Source organism: Cervus canadensis, chromosome 3 (genome assembly GCF_019320065.1).
Source record: "Cervus canadensis isolate Bull #8, Minnesota chromosome 3, ASM1932006v1, whole genome shotgun sequence".
NCBI classification, from domain to species: Eukaryota; Metazoa; Chordata; class Mammalia; order Artiodactyla; family Cervidae; genus Cervus; species Cervus canadensis.
Genome location: NC_057388.1, coordinates 30,799,926 through 30,814,236, shown reverse-complemented (window position 1 = coordinate 30,814,236; position 14,311 = coordinate 30,799,926). Strand labels below are relative to the sequence as shown.

Below are 14,311 nucleotides of genomic sequence, written 5' to 3'. Positions count from 1 at the left end.
TTTACATGGCAAGATAACATATGAATACTGACTATTAAAACTATTTTAAAATTGAAGTACTCTTCAGTTGAGAATGCTGAATTCACCTTACTGGATCCATGAAATAATAAATTCTATACGACTGGAATACTTTCATATGTCTTCAGAGGCCAAGAATTTTGGGTTAGAGCATCAGCAGGGTATAGTGGAGATAAACTCTATTATGAGAGTCAGAAACCTGAGGTCTGAACCCTGGATTAAGCACTAAATGGCTGTATGTCTTCAGGTGATTCTCTGACAGTCTGGACTTCAATTTGTTTATTTGCAAAAAAACAGACAAGATTCTGTTTTCCCTACCAAGCAATCTTAGTGTTGTATCAAGTAGAACGGTACATCGGAAAATATTTTTTAAATGATAAAGCACACATTCTCCATCAGATGGAATCTTTTTATCCCCCTCCACCAAACTCTATTCTTTTTGAAGTCTGATGAACAGATTTTTTTTTCATTTTGCCCAAATCAGTTTCTTATCGTACATTTGACACTGTTTCTCTGCCGGTGTTAAAGAGGGCTAAAGTCACTGTTCATTTCTTTGTAAATCACACAGTAGTTATATTATCCAACAACTTACAGAGAAGAAATTTTGCTAAGTGTTTGTATATTCACTTTCTCGATTAGTCCTTACAACAACACTAAAAGTTATGGCGTCTTACTCCTGTCAATTCCATTTTGCGGAAGACGTAACAGAGTCTTCAAAGGTCTAGGTGGCTGAACCAAATCATACAGTCAGTAAGTGGCACAGCCAGAATTTGAATCAAATTGGCCTGATATCAAATCCCAGGCTCTCACTCACTCTTCTTGGTCATTGTTTAATAGTTATTCAAAAATATATTCTCTAACAGTCAAACCAACACCACTAAATTTCATTGACATTTTAAAGGTGATTCATCTCTTACTATAACATCACTTACCGTGAGCACTTGTCCAATGGAATATTCTTCTGAGAGGACCAAGGAGGTCCCATACCAGAATGCCAGGGCATAGGATGCATAGATCAACAGAAAAGCAGCACCCATAGAGATGTTGGCCGTGATAGCTTTCTTTATTCCAATTCTCTTGGCTTCTTCCAAATTTTTGTTGTACCTGGGAGAAGTAACAAATTATCGCACATGCTTGTAAAATCTTACAAAATGGGTCAATACAGCATGATGGTTGTTGAGTACTCAAGACGCACCAAGGCCTCTGATGGGCACTTCGCATGTATTTTCTCCCTTTGTCCACAGGTTGACCCTACGGTGTTAGTACTATTTTAATCTCTTCTTGTAGAAAAGGAAACTGAGGCCTTATGGAAATTAAGTAATCTGTGGAGGCATGTTCTAAAAGCACCTTCTCTGGCCTTAGCAATAGTGAACTAAAAGAAGTAATACTTAGCACACTTACAGCACTTGCACTGTTTCATATATAAGACAAAACACAAGCTATGAAAACACTTTTGTTTTCCCTTTAAAATCTGCATGCATTTGAAATGTATTAATAAAATGAAGATATAATGCTAGGAAGTCCTCAATACAGATGTTTGTGGAGATGTGGACCTAGAGACTGTCATACAAAGCAAAATAAGTCAGAAGAAAACAAATATCATATATTAACACAAATATGGAATCTAGAAAAACAGTATAGACGATCTTATTTGCAAAATAGAAATAAAGACACAGACGTAGAGAACAAACATACAGACACCAAGCGGGGGAAGAGATGGGGTGGGATGAATTCGGAGGTTTGGACGGACACATATACAACTACTGATACGATGCATAAGACAGACAACTAATGAGGACAGGCAACTCTGCTCACTGCTCTGTGGTGACCTAAAGGGGAAAGAAATTCAAAAAAGAGAGGAAATGGCGGGGGGTTGGTGTCTGTGTGTGTGTATGTCTGATTCTCTTTGCTGTATGACAGAAACTAGCACAACATTATAAAGCAACTATAGTCCAATAAAAATTAACTTAAAACAAAGAAAGTACTCAATACAAGTAAGTCCTTGAAACCTCTGCACATCAAGGATGGAGGCAGTTTGCTCCCTGTCCTGCCTCCCTCTGGGCCTGCTAGAAGGACCATGTGAGAAAAACACATGTGTAGGAGCAATCTGAGTGCTGTGAATTGCCATCTAAGACTTTTTACATGTAAATAAACTGTGTCCTTTGCTAAGTCCTGCCCAACTCTTTGCAACCCTAAGGACTGTAGCCCGCCAGGCTCCTCTGTCCATGCGGTTTCCCAGGCAAGAATACTGGAGTGGGTTGCCGTGCCCTCCTCCAGGGGATCTTCCTGACCCAGGGATGGAACTCAGGTCCCCTGTATCGCAGGCAGATTCTTTACTATATGAGCCACCAGAGAAGCACCCACGAGTAATTCTTACAGCAAATACAGGGCGTTACACGAAAGAGGGCAAAGCCAAGGAAGCAAACAAAGCAAACAAAACCGAAGCAGTGCTGGAGACCATTGATAGACATTTCCCTCTCATTCTAATCACTTAACATAATTTGAGCACTTTTTAAACCCTGGGGAAGTGGTTGATTTCTGATATTCAAGTTAAAGGAGATAGATACATAGCAGACTGTTCCGCTTAAGAAGAGCGATATGGAGGTAAGTGAATGGGGATCAGACTTAAAGAAAAAGAAGGATCTTTGCAGATACAGAACCATGGTAAAACTATCAGAGAGAGAACAGATTGTAACTGAGCCTTAAATCTGTCCTTATTCTCTTAATACAACTCCCTACAGGACGTCAGAACATTGCCTTGCTGAAAGAGGAGCTCATAATTGCTGAAGTGAAAGAATTTATTTCTAATAGGATGTATTTTGAGTTCTTTGATCCATAAACACATCATGGTATAAACATTATACAGCATTATATTAATTTTTTGGAGTATTTGTTCCATTTGTTAGAATGTACAAGCAGAGGCCAAGCCCTGCTCAGGTATGAGCACGTATTCTTTCACGCCCTCATGACATTTAAAACTACTTCAACAATAACCAGTTACCAAACCATGGCATAGCCCAATGAAATTTACATGATTACTTCCTAAAGAATAAATTTAAACAGAACTTTATAGTGATAAAATGGTAAAACATTATTAAAGTTTCTCCCTCCAAAAAATGTAAATCAACTAGCCAGTTATAACCCTTGACCAGAAAATTATTTTTGAGAAATGTCCTTCAGTGGTTGAATATACACGTCTCCCACTTTATGAGCTGATGTGATGTGAAAGTACCACCGGGCATAAATTGCACATGATTACATTTAAGGAACTTTAATGCTTATGACTCACACTTTGTTTTGCCTTTATTTCAGTTCTTGCTTACCGAGACTAATGTAGAAATCACTGTGATATGCTGTGTCCCAAGCAGCCAGAGGAAACTTTTGCACAGGAAGAAGCAAGAAGGAAGAAAATCACTTAGATGCCAGAAAAGATAAATGAAAAAAAGAAGGGGGTAAGGAAGGAGGAGAAGCAAACACTACTCCTTTTGTATAGGCTTTTTGATTAGCTTGTCAACAAAAATGTAACATGTACAAAATCAGATATTAAAATCATCAATTCATTAAAAACTCTAGTATCAAAATGGTAAAGTAGGATTTCCTAAAAGGGGTCAAAGTTACATAACAAAACACTGACAATTAGAAAAAACTATTCTTCTTAAGTAATATGAACACATTTATCAATGACGCAAATAGCCACCTATAGAGCAAGGAAAAATTTCTGCTGTGTGTGTGTGTGTTAGTCACTCAGCTGTGTCCAACTCTTTGCAACCCCATGGACTGTAGCCCGCCAGGCTCCTCTGTCCATGGGATTCTCCAGGAAAGAATACTGCTGTGGATAGCTACTCCCTTCTCCAGGGGATCTTCCTGACCCAGATATCAAACCCAGGTCCCCTGCATTCCAAGCAAATTCTTTACTGTCTGGTCCACCAGGGAAGCCCCATTGTATACTATTGAATTAAATTCACTTTAAATTCTGAGAGAATTTGAGAGATCCTACTATACCTAGATAGCATATTAAAAAGCAGAGACATTACTTTGACAACAAAGGTCTATCTAGTCAAGGCTATGGTTTTTCCAGTGGTCATGTATGGATGTTAGAGCTGGACTGTGAAGAAAGCTGAGCGCTGAAAAATTGATGTTTTTGAACTGTGGTGTTGGAGAAGACTCTTGAGAGTCCCTTGGACTGCAAGGAGATCCAAGCAGTCCATCCTAAAGGAGATCAGTCCTGGGTGTTCATTGGAAGGACTGATGCTGAAGCTGGAATTCCAATACTTTGGCCACCTCATGTGAAGAGTTGACTCACTGGAAAAGACCCTGATGCTGGGAGGGATTGGGGGCAGGAGAAGGGGACGACAGAGGATGAGATGGCTTGATGGCATCACCGACTTGAAGGACATGAGTTTGAGTAAACTCCGGGAGTTTGTGATGGACAGGGAGGCCTGGCATGCTGCGATTCATGGGGTCGCAAAGAGTCAGACATGACTGACTGAACTAACTGACTGACTATACCAGCTAATTTGAAGAGAAAATCAAAGTAAGACCTTAATTACCTGTCTATGTGGAAGCAGCAAAGGGAAGGGTAAGAACTAGAAGGAAAAGTGAAGAATTATATTTGGTCTAAGAATAGCTTTAATAATTCTATTATTGCTATTGTTTTATCACTAAGTCGTGTCTGACTCTTCTGCCATCCCATGGACTATAGTCCACCAGGCTCCTCTGTCCACTGGATTCTCCAGGCAAGAATACTGGAATGGGCTGCCATCTCCTTCTCCAGGGGATCTTCCTGACCCATGGATCAAACCTGTGTCTCTCACATTTTCTGAATTGGCAGGCGGATTCTTTACCACCGAGTCACCTGGGAAGCCCCTTAATAATTTTACTTCCAAATTAAATCCCAAACCCAGGGACTTATCATCCTTCTTCTGGACCACTTCAACGGTCTTCTGAGTAGTTCAAATTTTTGACAGCTCTCATCCATTCACCGGACCAATTAGAGACAGAGAAATGATTTTAAAACATCAAGTAGACAGTCATTCCCTTGCTTAAATCCCTCAACTGCTTCCCTGTGCCCTTGGAGTTAAATCCTGACTCCTTACCAGGACATGCAAGTCCCCATGTTCTGGCCCCCACCCACCCTCAACAGCCCCTCTTCACCTCAATCTCCTCTCACTCAACCGAGCTCCAGTCACACAAGCCTTAGGATATTTTCTAGAATATACCAAAGTCTCTGCCATCTCGGGAAACCTGGAAGACTCTTGTGTCCCTACCCTACCACAGCAGGCTTTTTCTCCTCCCTCAAGCACCAGCCTCCAGGACACCTCAAATGTCCAACACGCATGCCTTCCCCGACCGCCATGGCTAAAGCAGACTTGTCCTGCTCACCCTCATCAGCACATTCTTTGATTCCTTCAGAACACGTTTAAACAGTTCATGGTCTAGTTCATGCCTCTGACGATTTTCTTCTTTCTTCCTGCTCTCCTCCCTCCCTTCCTTCTCTTTTTTCCACCTCATGATTTTGACCAGGGATCATATGAGGGCAAAAAAGGCAAAGTAGCATATCAAGCTGTCGAAAGACATATAGACTTCCTATAACTCATAGCCTGAGGAAATGTGCTAATTCTTTTACAAGGTTCGCATCAAGAGGGAAGGTAAGTGTAGTGTTCTAAATACAAACTGATGAAGCATTAGGAATTATCTGAAAAGTGAAACAGAGGAATATGATTATGACCTGAAACTTCCTTTTCTTAGGTTTTTAACTGTTTAAAAAACTTTTACATTTACTTTTTGAATAATCATTATAAGAAATAGTTAATAGAAACAGCTTTTCAAGGAAATTCTAATATGAATACCAAACAACATCACCTAATGCATAAGTAAAATTAAAATTGAATAAAATTCAGAAAAGTATTTCTGTCATATTCTGGAGGGTTTAACATAATTATATCCACATTTTGAGAAAACATTTCTAAATTTTCATTTTGTTTAACAGACAATTGATTTTTAAGCTTCTTGATGTTAAAAAAAATATCCAGTGAGGTCTACTTTGGTTTTGAAAGTTTATTATAATTTTTGAAGACCTGGTTACTTATTTGTATCAACTTAAAAAAAAACAAAACACTGCTTAATTGAATCAGCTTAATACCAGAATTAAAACTCAATAAGAATGCCAGCATTTAATATGTGAATAATGCTAGAATGTATAAAAAAATCAGCCTGAGCACTGATTAAAAAAGATATTTTTCTTCCTATTTTTTATTCAAAGATTGGAGAAGGAAATGGCAACCCACTCCAGTATTCTTGCCTGGAAAATTCCATGGACAGAGGAGCCTGGCAGGCTATAGTCCATGGGGTCGCAAAGAGTCGGACACGACTGGGCGACTTTCACTCACTGCCAATACACAAGTGAAAACCCAGAGCCTAGCACAGTGCTTGACATGCTGGATAAATTTGCCAAAAGAACTGAACGTTCAAGAAATGGCCAAGCTGGAGAGAACCTTAGGCCATCAGGTTGTAGTCTTGAGTCTACTCCTGATAGTCACGAAAAACTATTTTCCAATAATTCCCAATTTTCCAGGGGACCTTGCAAAGACAGAATCCAATAAACAACATCTTCTGAAGGAATAATTCTACGCATAAAGTGAATCTTTGAATATAACTGTGTAAGCCCATTTGCTTGTTAAAAAGTTGATCACTATCTTCTCTAAAAAACAAAACAAAAAAACCTATATCTAATTTCTTCAGTTCACTCAGTTGTGTCCGACTCTTTGTGACCCCATGAACTGCAGCATGCCAGGCCTCCCTGTCCATCACCAACTCCTGGAGTCCACCCAAACCCATGTCCATTGAGTCGGTGATGCCATCCAATCATCTCATCCTCTGTCATCCCCTTCTCCTCCTGCCCTCAATCTTTCCCAGCATCAGGGTCTAATGAGTCAGCTCTCCACATCAGGTGGCCAAAGTATTGGAGTTTCAGCTTCAACATCAGTCCCTCCAATGAACACCCAGGACTGATCTCCTTTCGGATGGACTGGCTGGATCTCCTTGCAGTCCAAGGGACTCTCAAGAGTCTTCTCCAACACCACAGTTCAAAAGCATCAATTCTTCGGTGCTCAGCTTCCTTTATAGTCCAACTATTACATCCATACATGACCACTGGAAAAACCATAGCCTTGACTACACGGACCTTTGTGGACAAAGTACTGTCTCTGTTTTTTAATATGCTGTCTAGGTTGGTCACAACTTTCCTTCCAAGGAGTAAGTGTCTTTTAATTTCATGGCTGCAATCACCATCTAATTACTTAAATCTAATTACTTAGCTCACTCCATTAAAAAATACTTTCAATTCCTTTAAACTTACAGTGAACCAAAATAAGATTTATCTAAGTTTTTAATATTGGACTTGACACCTTTCCCTCCTTACACCCAGGTTATACATCATAATAGTTTTTCATTGCTAATAATATCTTCTAAAATTATCATGTTCTTCAAATTTTGGATGCCATGAATCTAAGAAGTTTTATAATCGTGTTCTTTTATGCAACATTAATAAAGGAGTTTAACAGAACACTCCGTATACAGCAGGGACCCAAAAGGCTCCAGCCTCAATATAATAAGCATGTGCACCACGGAAAGTGCCAGCAGGGGAACCTGCTTGTCTCAACCTTGATGACAGATGAAGGGGGGGGGGGCAGCGGTGGAAAAACATGTCCCCTGGGAACTGGAACCATAAAAGCCAATGCATATACCGGTCTGAAAAATACAAATTCACCAGTGTGGTTCAAAAACTCCTAGACCAAGAATATAATGTACATGGGCTCAGGTTAATAGTGCCCCCAGTGAGTGGCAGAAGCAAACACAAATCCTTCCTGCAAGAACTCAGCTTCTCAATCCAGACCCACAGCAACTGTAAGATGGCTCTGATTGTAGGATTTGTCTCAATTTCAGAGATGATGAATTGCAAGAGAAAAATGTGTATCCTAGAATTGACGGAATACTACACGTTCTCTAACTGTTCACTGCTGTCCACAGGAATGCCATTTTTACCCCTGGACTGGGTACCCAGAGGCCTGCCCGTACACTGTTGGTCTGCAGATCTTATTACACTGTTACTGGGATTGCTGTGTAGACAATCATATGCTCTATACAGAATGACAGTTTTGCTTTTTGTTTACCAACCTAATAACTTTTCTTTTTTATTATTATTATTCTTACTCTTACTTTTTCCTTAATTTTATTATCTTGTACCAGTACAACCCTAAATAGAAATGAGGCTAGCAGACATATTTGTTTCCTTATTTTAAAGGAATGCTATTAACATTTTACCATTTAATAAAATTTCCTGTAGGTATCTGGTATATCCTCTATTAAATTAAGAAAGTTTTTGTCATGAATCATTTGTAATTAATACTTTTACCTCATCCATCAAAACAAAATGTCTTTCTTACAGTCTACTAGTGTGGTTAATTATATTAATGGATTTCCTAACTTAAATCATCTTTGCACTTATGGGATCAAGCCATCAGGTTCAGAAATTTTTTTAATTTGATGATAGTTTTCACACTGATTCATTTAGCAAATAATTTATCTAGACTTTCTGCATCTATGTTTTAGATGAAACTGTTTTATAATTTTCCTTTCTCATGTACCTGCTATCTTGTTATGATGTCAAGGTTATACTAGCCTCATAAAATGAACTCACAACTTCATATATATATGTTTTTTTCATTCTCTAAAACAATATCTATTAGATGGGGTTATCTCTTTCATGAAGTTTTGGTAAAATCTGTCTGGAAAATTATCTGGACCTGGTGGTTTTTGCATGTTTATGCATGTACATATATGAAAGGCAAAAGATGGAGATTTTAAACTGGATCCAATTCCTTTAATGATTATGGTTCTACTCAAATTTCATCTTAAGTGAGAATTTTAACCTATATTTTTCTGGGACATCATCTATCTCATCAGGGGTTTTTAATTACTGGTATAAAACTGTAATTCTTAAAATAAATTTTTAAAAATCTGTAGCAACGTTTTTCCTTGTTCTCTTTCATTTTGTTCCTGATTAAACCTTCAAAATACTACTTCATTATTTATCTATATTTTCATAAAAATTAATGATTTTTTGTTAACACTTTGCTTCTTTATCTTTATTTTCTATTAAAATGTTTTTGCTCTTAATCCTTTACCCTTCTTATATTTCCTTTTCTGTTATTCTTTTTCCAACTTCTTAATTTAGCTGCTTAGTTCACAAATTTTCAGCAATTTTTAAATTTCTTCTACCAAACACCCTAGTGCTACCACTAGACTCAGTTTCATTTTTAATGTGAAACCCTCAGCTTTAGGAAGAGACAGCTCCCTGGTCCTCAGAGTATTTATTATAAATTCACACTCTAGCAGCACCTGAAGATGAGGCTTGCAGTTTTGATTTCTATGGAGAGATGCTTTCCCTTGGCGCAATAACTAGGCAGAATCAGATAAGATTTGTCACCCCATGTTGGTAAACAGATTCTTTTTCTGATACACCTCTCCATTGAGAAAAACTGGAAATGAACGCCAAGTTCAAAACTTCATTCTGTCTCTACTCAGACATTTACTCAGAAAGTACTTTGTTGAATAAACTCTTGAAATAGTACCCCCCCCTCCATGATTCTAACGGAGTATTTAACTTCCCCAAACAATATTTACCCCAACTGGTACATTAGATATGTTGTTGACCTGTGGTTGTTTGTATCTGTCCCCTCCCCTTGCCAGAATTTAAGCTCCAAGAGAAGAGGGGCTTCATTTGACTGGTTATTTCCCATTTTTTAGTCAGACTCATGCTAAGGCAAAAGCAAAAACCTTAGCAAAAAATGAGATAGAGCACAGATATTGCTTTCCTCTGAACTATGATAGGTACATAGCCATCACAAATTCTCTCAGACGATATCTTTATGGGTATGAAATATATCATATGAGAAAAGTATACTCCAAACACAGTATGAACAGTTTAAAGAATAGACAGTGAGCACTCGTGTAAGCACACCTGAGGTCACGAAATAAAACAAGGTCAGAATCAAGATGCCCCCACCATGTGCCCCACTTTTATCACCAACCCCTCACCTCCCCCAGAAGTGACCATTATTTTCACTTAATGACCCCATCGATCTACAATACTCATTCTTAGAAAATCAAGAATTAACTTGATGGCGAAAAATTATCATCAGAGATATTAATTATGTTTCAGCCTTAAGAAACTATTTTATCTCACTACCCAACCTAGGAGACTCTAGAAAACACTTTGAATTAGCAGATATAAGAAGAATTACAACAATTAGAATGACAACTTTTCCAGAATATTAACTATGCTGTAATATACCCAAGAAGCTATTTCAGGAAACACATACATCAGAGAACACCCTTACAATCATCACCAACAACCTGAAGGGCATTTAAGATGACAGAATTTAACAGCTCTACCAACTTAAAAAAGGAGACTCAAACCTTTCAAGTTCTTTCTTTTGTCCTCCAAATGCAATCACAGTTCTAATAGCCGCTAAGACCTCTTCAGCTACTGCTCCAGCTTTTGCATATGCCAAAAGTTCTTTATCAGTAAATGAAGACAGTATCTGTTTAAAAATGCAATTGCAGATAATTTAAATTTTTTAACAAGTTAATTTTACCTTGTACACAAATGCTGCTGTCCATAGAATACTGTACTGTATATAAATCTTTTACTCGTCTTTGGTTATGAAGTCCTCTTTTTTAGTATACATATTGTAGACATTTCTTTTTGGACGGAGATGGTATATAATAAAGCAAAATTTCAACTTTTTCACTATACCCCATGGGTTCTCATACAAATAAATAAATCTGGGACTTTGGGGGAGATTTTAAATCTTAAAAACAAGTGTATACTCTAAACATCAATAAATAGATCGAAAAATGGGGCAGTATATCAAAAAAATAGGTGCATTCAACATAGCAATTGCTAATTATACTCTGGTTCTGAAATACCAAGGTAGGAGGCTAGGAGAACACAGGGAACCAAGTACTGTGTAGTGACAGGACCTCAAGAAGGTTTCAAATGGCAGGGAGGCAGAGTTCCTTTTACTAGAGTTTCTGAACACGACATTAGGCCACCATGGAGGTCTCTTTTATGGATGCTCTTTGATTTTTCTGTTTGGTCCCTGAACATCTGTTCTGTGGAAGGAACAGTACTGGGTCCTTTATATACACAGGATCTCCTTCACCGATTCTTCTCAAATGTACCAAGAAGTAGGCATTATTTTCCCTGCTCAATACATGAGGAAATGGAACGAGAAAGAGGTCAAGTCAATTGCTAATAAGTGAAATATCCACGATTTAAGGCTTCACAGCATGAATCAACGGCCACTGGAGTGAATCTCTCTCTAAAACCAGCCACTGACATGTGTGGAATCCCAGAGGGCCCTGTGATTGAAACTGAATCAACTGGCATGGGCCAAGGACTACTATTGTTACCTGAAATGCCTGACTAGTCAACCATCTAAATATTGCAAGAATTCAAATAAAATTCTGAGTAAATATATTATACTCTTTCAAAAAATAATTTATAGCATCTGTGGACTTATTTGTATAAGTAATTAACAATCTATTCCTTCTTGTCATAAAAAGTTCTATGTTTTGATTTTAAGAGTGCATTTCTTCTTCTGCTGCGTGCAAAAGTAAAAGGAGCTACGACAGGTGTAGGAATGGGTGGGTGAAGGCAAACGAACCTTTATTAACCAGGTTCTATGTGCAGATGTTGTACTGTATACACCTTCTTCTTTGGTACCCCAACCACCCACCCAGTGATGCTCTAGACCTTCCTGACCTCTCCAAATGACCTGCCCAGGGCTGCCCTATCACATCTGCCACAACTGCTCACAGCGCTGGGCCTGAACCAGGGAGATCACTGTCATCCCTGAACAAACAGGTCTGCATCAGGCAAGAGGCGCATACAATACAGTTTAGCCCTGCTTCTCTGCTCTTGCTGAAAACCTCAACCATCAACCACACCAGAAGCAGCTGACAACAGGAAGATCAGCAGAACTATTTTTGAATGAGGAGTTTCAAAACATGCTATTCTAATTTATTGTTGAAATATCAAGTACCATTCCAACTGATTCAATAAGCCTGGCTTCTCTATGACCTTCCAGAATGATAAGCATATCCTTAGGCAAGACTACAGTAGAATGTTCATGAAGTGTTTTGTTTTTTAACAGATCATGTCTGTTGAAAGAAAAAAAACACTTTCAAATACTCTCAGGGATGTGAAAAGTCAACTTTACTGTTCCTCTAATATAAAATAACAGGATGGTGATACTTCCATTATTACAATCACCCACCTACACGATATCAAATTTCAACTAACTCATCCCTTCTTCCAAAGGCTGCTAATTTTGTTTAAACAAAGCCTAATTGTACTAGTGCCAGACACATGAAATTGTTATTCCTCTAAGTTAAAAGCTAATACAGGCCACTTTATATTGTTCAAACTAATACATTCAGAAGGAATAGTTTTGACCACGACAGATGTTCTGGCCTTCTTCTTTGTCCCTTTTTTCCAGTTCTCAGTGTAGGTTTTTATTTCATTTTGTTTGGGATAATTTATACATGCTTTATTTTTTTAAACTTGTTATTCTGAGATAATTGTAGACACAAAGGCAGTTCTAAGGAAGACAGTCAGATCCCATAAACCCTTTATCTGGTCTTCCCCAAACACCAACATCTCCAACATCTCTTCAGAACAAGATCCCAGCCAAAAATTCAACACTTAACATTAATTCAATGTTATTCAGATTTACCAGTTTTACATGCACTTGTGTGTGTGTGTGTGTTCAGTTCCAAGCAATGTTATCACATTAGATTCTTGTGACGACAGTCACAATACAGAACAACTCCATCACCAGGCCCCCTCAGTCCTACTCTTTGTAGCCACGGCCACCTCCTTTCCTACTCCTCACTTCTCCTCCCCTCCACACCATCCCTAACACCTGAAAACCACTAAAGTGTTCTGCCTGTTATATTGTCATTTCAAAAATATTATATAAATGGAGCATAAGGCATGTGACCTTCTGGGACTGGCCTTTTTCATCAAGTGCAAATCTCTAGAGACTCATCCAGGTTGTGTGTGTATCAGTGCTACTTTCCCTTTTATCACTGGATGCACCACAGCTGCTCAACCAGTGACCCGCTCAAGGGCATCTGGGGTTGTTTCAGTTTGGGGCTACTGCTCATACGGCTGCTATGAACGCCTGAATACAGACTGAGTGAATACATGAACTTAATTTCTCTTAGATAAATGTCCAATATAACTGCTGGACTGTATGGTAATTGCATGTTTAGTTTTATAAGACATCGCAAGCTATTTTTTCAGGTTGAATACCATTTTACATTCCCACCAATAATACATGAGTGACCCGGTTTCTCTGCATCTCAGCAGCATTTGGGGTTTCACTTTTATTTTAGCCATGTTGGTAGACGTATAATGGTATCTCGTTGCAGTTTAATTTGCTTTTCACTGACGACTAATGCTGTTAAACGACCTTTCATGTGCTGACCTACCACCTGTATAACCTCTCTGATGACGTTTGTTTATCTCTTCTGCCTATTCTCTAACTGGTTCATTCGGGGTTTTTTTTCCTTAATATATATTTTTTATTGACGTATAGTCAGTGTCTCAGGTGCACAGCAAGGTGATTCAGTTACACAAAAACACACATTATTCTTCAGATTATTTTGCATTACAGCTTATTACAAGATACTGACTATAGTTCCCTGTGCTATACAGTAAACCTCTGCTGCTTGTGGCATATCTATTTTTCAATTAGAAATCTAGCATTCTATTTATACGAAGTCAAACAAGTGGAATCAAGATGTTACAAATTTTTTTCAGTTAGGCAAAAGTTTATAAATTTTCTAAAAAGTATATATTGTACATACTATTTATATATATGTAGACAAAAGCTTTTCTACTATGCTCAATAAAGGCTTGAGAAAGAACATCAAAAAAAAAAGAGAGAGATGGAGAAATTGGAAAACATAAACTAAATGAAATGCCAGCGCTGAGTAAGAAATAGAAAAGTGAAACAAACTAAGTAAAATTAAAGATCATTATACAGTCCAGTTGTTTTGAAACATGGTTGCTTATTAGGAACATATCTGGAACTCTAGAGAAAAAAAACAATACCTGGGCATTTGTATTTTTCAAAAAACTCCAAGATAATTCAAATATGTATCTGGACTTTAAAAAGTGATTGCAGGTTTTTCTATTAAATAGTAGTTTTGGTGATTT

General features: G+C 38.0%; 1 protein-coding gene across 2 annotated transcripts in view; it reads right to left on the bottom strand.

Annotated features, from left to right (window-relative positions):
- ABCB1 (ATP binding cassette subfamily B member 1) overlaps positions 1-14,311 on the bottom strand; it is a 102,353-nt gene that overhangs the window by 51,300 nt on the left and 36,742 nt on the right. For both annotated transcript variants that reach the window (XM_043462853.1, XM_043462854.1), the window contains 2 exons: positions 10,498-10,622; positions 951-1,122 (listed from right to left, as the gene is read on the bottom strand). In XM_043462853.1, coding sequence (XP_043318788.1) covers positions 951-1,122; positions 10,498-10,622 — 297 coding nt within the window. The remainder of the gene's footprint in view (positions 1-950; positions 1,123-10,497; positions 10,623-14,311) is intronic.